This window comes from Natator depressus, chromosome 4, assembly GCF_965152275.1.
Source record: "Natator depressus isolate rNatDep1 chromosome 4, rNatDep2.hap1, whole genome shotgun sequence".
Lineage (NCBI taxonomy): Eukaryota > Metazoa > Chordata > Testudines > Cheloniidae > Natator > Natator depressus.
In genome coordinates, this window is record NC_134237.1 from 117,654,817 (window position 1) to 117,666,874 (window position 12,058).

Consider the following 12,058-nt stretch of genomic DNA (forward strand, 5'->3'; position numbering starts at 1 on the left):
AGAATTTGACTGTTTAAAATGATCTTGTCTTAGTCTGGAAATAGCTCAGAAGTCATAACCTCCTTGTAGGGAGCCAGGGTGGCTTCCCTCCGAACCAGAGGGTAAAGAGCCACCCTCTCAGCCTGAGTGGGCGGGGCCAGACCAAGCTTACGCCAATCCCCGGAAGGGGCAGGGTGGGACAGGAAGTACAAAGGGTAGGGCCCTTTGCCCAGTGAGGAGAGCACCAGGGAGGGAGACAGACACAGGCTGTTGGCTGCTCCCTCGCAATCCTGTTCCCGACCCAGGGGAGGCCCTGGGCCGGGAGGAACCTGACCGGGAGGAAGGCCCGGGGCGACCAGGACTGCCAGTCGCTGAGTACCCGGAGGACCTGGAGGGGTTTAGCTGTAGCCCGTGCCAGCGTGAGTCCGACACAGAGGGGGAGCTGGAGCTGCCAGCAGCGGAATACCTGGACGAGCTGGAGGGACCGGAGAGACCCGCTTGAGAGACCGGGGAGGAAGTAGCCCAGGGGCAGAACTGCACCGTGTGGTGGGTGTGTTTGGTCAGCGGGCGCGGATAGCCCCCCGCTGACCGAGCGGCGGGACCTTTGGCCCCCGCCACTGTCAGGGCTCTGGGCTGGAACGCAGTGGAGTTGGGTGGGCCTGCATTCCTCTACCCCGGCCAACCTGCCTTGGGTAGCAGAACTGTGCGCTGCAGACTCGTGCCGGCGCTCCCCTGCCTGAGGGGCGCGCGGCAGACTCCAGCCAGCACACCTTTCCCGCTAATTCCCCAGTGCCCGAAAGGTGTGACTAAGGCCCGCCGGTGGGACCATAACTCTCCACTGCCCCCTAGGGGCTCGGAGGACCGATTGAAACCTGTCACACTCCTCTTTTATGACAACTTTATTCACTTAATTCAAGTCTTTTATTCTGAGTAGGGAGACTAAGCAGGAATATTTGGACAAGTATCTTTGAAATGGGCTATCTTCCTTGTTCTTCTCTGCCTGGATCATTCAGTTGTTACCTTGATATAAATGCAGACATAGTTCCTCCTGAGTTGGTACTTTCTGATGGCTCTTTTGTAGGAATCTTGGAACCATCTCTCTATGAAAATTGGAGAATTTTAAAAGAATTTTGTCATGAACTTGCCCCTGGGCAAGTCAGTGGCCTGGCATTCCTTTCCCTACAGAATGCACTAGTTCCCCATCTATGACTTGCATTTGGTTCTGTATAATTTCAGTATGCCTGCTTGATGCCAGCAGGTTTTAGTTGTAACTTTAATTACTGTTTTGTCCATCACCTCAACCAAATTAGGTTTAGAGTCTGTCTGTTCTTATTTTCTTCCGTATTTTAGTTAGACTGACACAATATAAAACAGTATAGTCACTATGTATTTGATTTCTACGTAACTGTTTGTCCAACCTGAATTGCTCAGATTACATTTATTTTATAAATACATCATTGTATAGCAGCAGGTTATGCAACACTGTACAATGAAAGGATCAAAGCCACACAGAAATCACTATAAAAATATATAAACCTGAAATTTGGTCCCAAAGCAATATATGCATGCGGGTGCTGAGTATGTGTGCATGTGCAGAAGCCTAGATCAGTCAGTATAAATACATAACATGTAGCAGTCCCTGCCTTTTTTTCTGGGTTGGTGAAGGGAGAAGGGAATTAATGGAAATGTCCTGTTGGTTGTTTCCATGGGCAAGATCCTGGCCCATGACTTCATCCCTTTTATGCCACTCTGGCAGTGCAAAGAAAACAGAAAGCTGCCCTAAAAGGGAATCCCTTAGGGGAATCTCTGGGTGGTGAAAAATGGGCATCGCTGGCTCTGTATGAGCTACTCCCCATTCCCAAGAATCAGAAACATCCCTTGCTGGACTAGGGCATGACCAGGGTAGGAGGAGCTATGGCAAAACCATGCAGTGCTCTGGACATTTCACAGCAAAGGGGTCCCAAGAGGACCATTCTAACTGGTGTACTTTCAAGCAACGGTTAAGCTTTGAGCTACCCTTTGAAGATATAATCAAGGAGCTCCTGGGCTCTTTGCTCAGTTCTTACTCTTGCTGTATTCGGTCAAGTTCCCATTGTCTTTAGTGGTATGGAGTAAGTGACAATAGAGAGAGCTGATCAAAAGGAAAACAGCAGAATGCAGCTATAAGGAATCAAATAATCTTGCTGAATTTTCTCTCAAATTGTTCCATTGGGAGATAGGATTTATTTCCACCCCCAAGTCACAGGGGCTTGCACATAAACCCAACTGGCTCCTCTAGAATTGTCTGGGGGCGAGAGTTATCCATGTGAGGCAAGTGCCCCCTATGGCCTGAACTCCTTTAAGCTGCACTGATCGGGCTTCCTCAGAGGGGAAAATCCCAAATACGGAGGGTCATGTGGCACAACTGAACCATGAATGAGGAATACAGGATTTGGTCCAGGATGTTTAGGGTTCAGGTTTTTAGCTTATAGATTTGCTAAATTGTTTGCTTTTTTCAGTAACTGCAGTGATACGTACTTAAAATAGTCGCAGAGGTTTGACTAATTGTAGTTCTTCCATGAAAACAAGGCTATGCATGCACGCTACCTTTAGCTGTAGCACACATGCGTAGTTTTGTGCTTAAAACCTATTGGAGGTCAAGCATTTGCTTTGCTGTTTAAGTCTCAGTACTGCACTGATGATCTGAAAAAGAAACAGATGTGTGGATGTCTTCAGTAAAGAAAGTTTCATAGTAAGTCTGCTTTCAGTCTTACACAACTTGTGCTAAATCCTTCTCCCACTGAGGGCACACACTCCCTCTGAAATCAGCTTCTTCCAGTAAATTCATGGTGAGCAGGATTTAGCCTCTTTAAATACACCCTCGGTAAATAACCTGAGGCCATTAGTACTGCAGTGGAGGCCTCTGGTACTGCAATGATGATAAGCATTTTCACAGCTTTATCTAAAAATATCAGTGCCAATTTCATAGAATCATAGAATATTAGGGTTGGAAGAGACTTCAGGAGGTCATCTAGTTCAATCCCCTGCTCAAAGCAGGACCAACACCAACTAAATCATCCCAGCCAAGGCTTTGTGAAGCGGACCTTAAAAATCTCTAAGGATGGAGATTCCACCACCTCCCTAGGTAACCCATTCCAGTGCTTTACCATTCTCCTAGTGAAATAGTGTTTCCTAATATCCAACCTAGACCTCCCCCGCTACAACTTGAGACCGTTGCTTCTTCTTTATCTGCTTGTGGTCATGGACGTGTACTGAAGTCATAACAATTCCTGTGGTTTTGTATGTGTTTTACATCTGTGACTGTAAGCATAACAACTCTATCACTTTGTAGAATTGGATAATACAGAGAGGCCAAAATTTTTTCTCAAGCCTTGAGCATTGCTCGATAGTTGCAAGTCCATTCTACTACCTAATGACCTAACAACATAACAAACTAAATTGCTGGTATGGAAGCATCAAAAGTAGACACCTGATGTAACAAAGTACATTTCAGAGATGGTTGAAATACTGGGGCCTTTGGGAAGCACTTATAGCTGTTCAATGTTTCTTTCAGGTCATCGGATTTTGGGACATTATATACAAAGCTGAATCTGCAGCCCGGGATTACAACAGTCATTGACAATTTCTACATTTGTCCCACCAACAAAAAAAAGGTATGTGGCAAGAAAGTATTCCTCTTTCCTAGAGATCCAGTAGCTCAGGCTAGAAAACTCTCACAGAGGAGTTAAGACTCCAGTAATTAGTTCAGTAAAGCACATTCTCCAGAGCTAAAATATAAAGGAGTACTTTTCACAAACATGTTGATGACCTTTAGTAGAACTGTGACCTCTGGAAATGGGATATACATTTTAGAGGGACAATGCCAAGCAATGATGATCTTATGATCTTTCAATTTTTAGAATATCTGTGTGGACAAAAACTGTGGGCAGGCCCAGGGGTGAGTGTAGTCTGTGAGGCCATTGATTAAGGAGCGGGGTTCAGACCCCAGAAACTGTAGTTCCTCTGAGAGTCACGCAAATCTTGTAATCCACTGTAGATAAATGACCATCTCTTCATAGGGTCTGTCCTGCTGCATCAGCTTGGGGGCCTCCTGACTCCATCTGGCCTCCCTGGCAGGGCGGCTGCATTGGAGCTGTACTGCCCGATCCTCCCCTCCCTGCAGCTTCCTCTGGAGCTCACATTGAGAGGGTTCTGCTACACTAAGGTTGGTGTAGCTGAGCTGGCGACAGGCCCTCATCCCCCTGCCTCATTCTATGCACAGATTCTCAGCTTTTTTGCATGTTCTTTGGTGAGGTCTAAGGCTGGGCTGAGCTGGTGCTGTGGAAATGGTTGACAATCCCTCCACTGGGGAAGAAGATGGAAATTCTCATGCTGAGCTTCAGGGAATGATCTTACATCACTGAAAAGATATATTTTTTAAACTTTTATTTAAAAATTCCCTTGCACTGTTGGTGACCCCAGTAACATTTAGGTTAGTGCATGAGGAACTGAAGTGAAATGAACTATAAACAAAGGTGAATTTGACCAGTTAAATGTGGCTGCCTGTGATGAATGGAAAATAGAATGCAAAGAAACATGGTATTTATAAAAAATTTTTTTTACAATTCTTGTTGTTTTAATTATGTAAAGTATTGTAAATAATAAGTGCAATAAGACATCTATGAATAAAGAATTTTATCTTGAAAAGTTCCTTTCAACCACAGGATAAAGTAGAAGAATTGATTTCATGCAGGGTCCATTGATTAGACAGACAATTTTAGCTGTAGTTATCTATTTGTTCTGCCTAATCAAAAATCAGTGATAAACTCAAGGAACCTGCCTGAGTGATAAAGTGCTGTTTTTATTTCTCCTGGTATTGTGGCTGGAGTCTCCGTGACCTACTGAAGCAGTAGACGAGTTAGATAATATGTATTTAATCTGCTGCAAAGCTGGTAACAATTTTCTTATTCGTCAAAGTGGATCTACCACCAGGCACAAAATTGTTTCTGAGCAGCATGCATCTCAGAGCTGGGCTCTGCAGATTATTTCAGGGCCAAAAAGAAATAATAAATAATAATAAACAAAACTTATTCATGTAATTTTCTGGAATGAAGACAAAAGGATGAGGCAGGATGGGAAACCTATGGAAAATGCTGCACAGCTCAGCCAGCTAATGTGTTCTACATGAAATTAAAACCTGCACAGGCTTGTGGGGATCAAGGATAATGTAAATCTGCCAATTTGGAGGGAAAAAAAGAAAGAAAATGAATAGTGGTTGCAGGATTGCTGCTGAATTTCAAGAACAAAGGACATTCTGATACATAGAAAAATGGCACATTAACCCAAACTCAGAAAAATCTGATTTATGTTCAGGGTAACTCAAAGTACTTAGCACTTAGCGCAAAGACCCTCTTTAGCAGTTTAATGCTATATTAGAATTCAGCTCTTAAATTCATTTCATTTTGGTCCTCTATGAATGTGCTATTTGATGCTCTGTACTTTGCTCTTAAGATGTCAACCTACTTTAAACATAAAAAATTCCTTACATTTTAGTGCCTGTTAAAGGTGCCAGAGTGAACATTTCTAGAAATAAGTCCTTCTTGATACAGGCATAATACAAGCTGCGGAATAAAGCTGCTCTGCTAATATACTTCAGAACTGGCTTGGAGGAACCACACTGATAAGAAATTCAGTCTCCATGCCAAAAATACCAGAGGCAGCCATGCCAGCCATCATGATGGTAGCTTTTGTGGTGAATGGTGCTTGACTAAGACCACCAATTTGTTTCACAAAGGCCATTTGGAAAGGATGGCACATTCATCCCAGTCTGGTTGGTCCAGCATCCCATTGCCAAAATCCTGAGCCACTGAACTGATCAGGAGGAAACCATAGCTCAGCTGCAAAGTGTTGAAGAGCACAAGACCTAGAGGCTATCCCTTGTTGTCCGCAGTACTCCAGGCTCAAGAGGGAGCATGTGTGGATGGGGCAAGCCACTGGCCTCTCCCCTGTGCAAAGTCTGGCACCTGCTGAGGGACTTGTTACAATTGTTTTAGAAATAACATGAAATTGCTAGTTTTCTCCTCTATTCCTGGAGTCATCCACAGACACAGTATGCCTGATCTTCCTCTCACACTGATTTAGTTCCATGGATTTAAATTTAAAAAATTCTATTTTTTGCTTCTCTATAAGGTCTCAGTCTTGCAAGGTGCAAAGCATACTGGCCCCAGTCTGGCAAAGGACTTACATATATGCTTAAATTTAAGAACAAGCAGTCCCATACTCCCATTCAGCATTTGGAGGATGAAAATGCATCCAAAGAAGCAGAGACAAAAAATGTGTGCAGGGATTGTTGCATATTAATTATCACAATTTTAATTCTATTCCACATCATCCTTAGAGAGTAATGAATGATATTTCTTATATAATTCTCATAATCGATATCAATTTTCTAGTGCAACTGAGTGATTTTCTGTGGTAAGGAATCTGGAAGGCAACTCTTTTACAGCTGGCTGGAGAGGTATGCAAAAGGTGGGGAAGCTTTTAAAATAAAATGCAACCAGATCAATGTGAAAAGTGGCAAAAGGCTGTGGTTTAGTTCAAGGTTTTGGCTGAGTTTATCTATCTGCACTAATATGCAAACTCCTAACTTGAATAAGAGTTTCATTGAATGTACTTGGCACATTCACTAGCTATCATGCTGTACAATCCAATGGACTGAAAAGTACAGTTTACAGAATGAATCTGAAACTGTACTGAAAATATTCAATCCCTGAGGGCTGCACAGGTTTTCATTTTTCTAAGAAGACCAGTTGTGGAAAGGTGACAGTTCTTACCTCTCTAACCCAGTGTTTTCAGCAGGGGTTCTCACAACAAATTTTTTGGTGGCCTCAGAGGGTGGCCACCAACTCTTGCTGGTGGCCGCTCTGACAATTTTTTCCTAAAATACTTAATTAACTTTAGGAAAAACAAACAAATAAGCACATATACATGTCCAAATCATTGTAATTTATTTATGTAGGGGTTTTTTTCAGACTCAGTGATAAAAATAGTGTACAGTTGTCTCTATTCTTTACTGGACCTAAACAAAATAGAGACATAAATAAGGCACTTCGCATGTTTTGATTTTTTTTTTTTAGAGTGCTAGTTAGGAAGTCTGCTACTGTGAAAAGTGATATTTTTATATTTGTTAATATCACTTTTCACAGCAGCCTTACTCAGCGCCGGCATGCTGGGGGACAAATTAAGCCCTGGATGATGAGGTGGGTAAGGAGGTGGGGGGTCAGGAGCAATGGGGGGCTGGAGGAGGCAGCGAGGGTTGAGGTGGTGACAGAGGATGAGTCCAGGGATGGAGCCCAAAACCCTGCAGCTGCGGGACAGAGCCCGCTGCCGCATGGCTAGAGCCTGCCGTCCACCACCCCAGGCCAGAAGCCTGAAGCTCACCGCCTCTGGGAAGATGGGGAACTCACACTGGCTGCCTGCTCCTACAGTGTTTCTGGCTCCAGACAGGGGTCGGGACCAACCCCTGCAGGCAGCCCCAGGGAAGGAGCCTCTGCTTTGCCCCCCACCCCACCCCGGGCCCGAAGCACCATCCAGGAGTCTGTGGCCGCAAGAAGAGCCCCTTGTTCCCACGTTTCAGAAACACTGGTTTACAGTGTTAAAAGTTCACGTAATTATATTTCCTTTTATTAAGAAGCATATTTGTAAATGCAAAGGTTACATTGTTAGAATCGTGTTATTTTCACCAGCTGCATGGAAAAGGGATTACGTAACAGAATCAATTACAGGATAAACTGATGGGTAGACTGGGGACTTCAGACCACACAGTGGAGGAGAACAAATCCCTTCAGAAAGCCATGGTGAGTCCATGCTCGGGAGGAAGAGGGCTAAGTAGGATGTTGCTCCTTTTCTGTGTAGCCATCTTATGCATCTGCAAATTATTTCTGTTGCCCACTGTGTGTGGGATCAAAGGAGGGGCCAGGAAGGACCCACATGAAGTGACATATCTCACCCCCTTAAACCTCCTCCCAGACAAAAAACTTGTGCACTAGCCAATGGAAAACTGAGGAAGCATTAATGCTTGCTCCACACTCTGTGACACCCCCTTCAACTCAGGAGAAACCTGCAGCAAATGACAGCAAAGATATTGGTCCTATCATGCTGATATGGTTGAGGAGAGGCTGCAGATGAATGAGGAGGGAGAGTGCACCTGTGCAACTAGCCTGGCATTAATTTGTTCATTTTGATGCACTTATGCACAAGACAGCCTTTGAACTGACCTGTGACATCAAATAGTCTTACGAGTTCACCACATCAGGGCTTATCCTGGTCTATGGTGGGCTGCACATATGTCCACTGACCTTGAATTTTCTTACATTTTAAATAATGGAACTGATTTAATTGTCTGCTCTCTTCTGCTAATATTGCCCATAGAAAACTGGTGCAGGCATCCTTGAATTATACATGCACTACAGAAAAATGGAGTCTGATCTGTGGCCTTCTATTCCTTGAAATAATAGGGTATGACTGTGGATTGGAAGTGATGTGATCGAGCCACCCAATGCCTATATTATATAGAATCAACCTTTCAGTCAACTAAAAAGGAAACCTTTCACGTGGAAGGGGATTAGTTATAGAGTAATAGGGATGGTAATTACATACCAGTTTCACTGAGATAAATTACAAGTGATAATGCATAGTATGAAATTATGATTGGGATGTGTGCTGGGTTTTTTAAAGACAAATTTAGTTCACCCCTGGATAGCGTTTGTAGTTTCTAGAATTAATGTCCTTGGGATTTTATGGGGAGAATCCTTACAGATTTTGCTCTGAACATACTTTAAATGTACATTTGACAAATATTTTTGACTCTCAATGCTCCAGATGTTATGGATGTGCTAAAGGAGCACTTATGCAACATAAGGAATGTAAGTCTTGTTCATATTAGAGAAAAATAGACATTCTCTGTGGCTATGTTGATTTATTAGTGAAACGGGCTGAACAGCTAAGCTTCCTATTTGCTATGCTAATCAATAACTTCACATTTTCCAAATCTAAACAGTACATTAACAGGCAAAACCTACATGCCTGATGAACCACACAGAACCTTGATGTAATAAGGAGGAAGTGGGCTATCTGTATAATAGTTAGATTGATGGTACTTTAAAATTAGCTTAAGTATAAAATATACACCATAGAGAAGGGAAATCTCCCATGGAGATAACACTTCCCTAGTCAGAAGAATGGTTTGAGACATTTTTGCAACCATTTGAAGATAAATATAGGGCTGCCACATTTTGCCATTTGTCTTGCAGGGCAAAATAATTGACAATGAAACTTCCATGAGGCCACCTTTTGTAAGTAACTTTTTGTCTTAAAGAGACCACTCGAGAGTATGTCCAAACATGTCAAGTAGAATTCTGCTCCCCCTTGGTTAGAGACAATTTCCATTAAGCAGGCTTTTTCTGTCTGTTCCCTAAGTGGTTGCTTAAGAGCGATTTTGCTGTATTTGCGGTGAGGCTGGGTTGTGATGTTCTGACATTTGCATCTACATGTTGTGATGCTGCATCAGTGCATAATAGTGTTGCACCCACTAGTGGTGACACCGTGTCAGTATGTGATAGTCTGCTCACATCCAGATACTGATGTAACATCATTATGTCATGTTGCTGTGAAACTTGAACTCAATGCTGATTGGTCTATAGCTTCCAGGACAGTGTATTGCCTGTAAACTTGGAATTCATTCAACTGGTACAGATGAATACTACTAATTGGCTTACTGTAGGAGCCAGTAGGAGACTACTCCCATCGAGTAGATAGAATTAAGAGTCAGTGAGGGGACTGAGAGTCAGCAGTCATAGAATCATAGAATATCAGAGTTGGCAGGGACCTCAGGAGGTCATCTAGTCCAACCCCCTGCTCAAAGCAGGACCAATCCCCAAGTTTTGGCCCAGATCCCTAAATGGCCCCCTCAAGGATTAATCTCACAACAGCCCCTATTGCATGATTAGGACGGATTAAATTTTTGTTGGTAAATGTCAATAAATGCTGATTTCACCATAGACACAAAGTGACAAATATTTCAATTGAAGATAATAGAAATGTACAGATGGGAAAAATGAGAAAAATGCTGCTTGAGAAAATTAGAGTCAAACTCCAGTTATTTAGACTGTTGCATTAGGCTTGTTACAAATGGACTAGCGAATGAATAATAAAAATAGGTATGATTGGTTGATTTAAGAATATTATCGTTGTATATTTTGGCGTGTGATGTTGACAGTTTGTTTTAATAAAGTTTAACTTTTCAAATCTCAACATTTGCCGTCATTAAATAATTATTGTCTGATTCCCCCCATAATTTCCCAGAATTATGAAAATTTAAAATAGATAAAAATAAAAAAACTTAAAAGTAAACATAGGTATCATGTGTATGCAGCATAGTTGTAGTCGTGTCGGTCCCAGGATATTAGAGGGCAAGGTGGATGAGGTAATATCTTTTATTGGAGCAACTTATGTTGGGGAGAGAGACAAACTACACAGAGCAATTCTTCTTCTGAAGAGCTCTGTGTGGCTCTAAAGCTTGTCTGTCTCACCAACAGAACTTGGTCCAATAAAAGATATTAGCTCTCACCAGCCTTGTCTTTCTCTGGATATTATCAGTCAAATAAAATACAAATCTAGTTCTGCCAAATCTACTCATGCCATTGGAGGTTTTGCCATTGACTTCAGTGGCACTGGATTGTGTACTATGTGATTCTGGACACGTCATGTTACTTTCCTCTGCCTCAGTTTTCCCATCCATAAAATGAGGATAATACTTACCTTTTTTAAAAAATGAAAACTGCTATATAAATACAAAGTAGTATTGTTATTCATGATTAGGCCAGCACTCCCAAATCAATACAGTTTGTATGCGCTTTATTGTATAGTGTTAGAGAAAGAGGTTTGTCTCTTAGTGAAAATCTAATTTACAGACACTTTCTTTGCCAATCTTTTGGCCTGCCACCCAAACCTAGTTTCTACCTCTCCCTGTACTGAGCTTGCAAGGTATCCCCTGTTCTTATTAGCAGGTATGGTTATTAAAACCCACTAGGTTTGAGTTATTGACAGAATACGGTTCCCCTAGTACATGGAAGACTGCTTTTTGAAAAAGATAGCATAAACCTTATTTTGATTTAACTTCCATTCAATTTAGCAAAGCCAGTACATGATAACTAATTGGTGAATTATATGTGGCAATGAGTGAGTTGTAGACTGTCATGAATTGTTTGTGGATTTATCGTGGCATGTGGGATAATTACTTATTAAGGTCAAGGAGTGGTGTAGGCAGAATGGGTTAATATTTGAACAGACAGTCTTGTATTATTAGTGTATCCTATAATTTCTTTGACGTTTAACTTGGAGAGCTCAATTGATTTCTGAAGCTGACCTTTTGCAGTGACATGTAACTTCTGCATTCTCCTGGTCTTTGCTTTATTCCTTGTTAAAGAGATATAGTCCCTCCCTTTCCTTTGCATGCTTAATATATGTTATTTGGTTTTATTTGTACAAATTTCCTTCCTGAACACAGCACAAATGCAGAATAAAAATGTAATTCACAGTAGTTAAGTGAAAAATAAAAAGTCTAATTTGTGGAAATACAACATAGGAGACTTAATTGAAAAAGGAAAAGAACTTTGATCGAGTGCTAGGAGATCATTGTGCATACAATTCTGCATTTGAAAGACATCCATTTCACTCCTGCTATTTCTGGGAAGTGAAGGAATCCAACTATCGTATTTTCAGCAAGACTTTATTTCCCATTATGTCAAGCAGGGGCTTTCTGAGTAGAGCAATAGAAATTGTCAGTCAAAGACATCTAGGAGAACTAAGAAGGAACATTTGAAACTATTCCAAGCAACTTAGGCAGTATGTATTACTCGATGAATGGCTGGGGAGAGATAGGTAGTAACTGGAAAATGTAGAGTGTTCATTTGGAATTGGGACTTTATCGGGTTTGGGGCAATTTGCAACATTCAGATACAGGTTCTCATTTCAAAACTCTTCAACCTAAAATTCAGAGATGATCAAATCTGGGTTTTTTTGGCTCAGGCCCCATGTCTGA

The 12,058-nt window shown here is 42.0% G+C and overlaps 1 protein-coding gene across 5 annotated transcripts in view; it reads left to right on the forward strand.

Annotated features, from left to right (window-relative positions):
• The window catches only part of SORCS2 (sortilin related VPS10 domain containing receptor 2), an 806,006-nt gene that overhangs the window by 462,822 nt on the left and 331,126 nt on the right, over window positions 1-12,058 (forward strand). For all 5 annotated transcript variants that reach the window (XM_074951738.1, XM_074951740.1, XM_074951739.1 and 2 more), the window contains exon 3: window positions 3,533-3,632. In XM_074951738.1, the coding sequence (XP_074807839.1) occupies window positions 3,533-3,632 (100 nt within the window). The remainder of the gene's footprint in view (window positions 1-3,532; window positions 3,633-12,058) is intronic.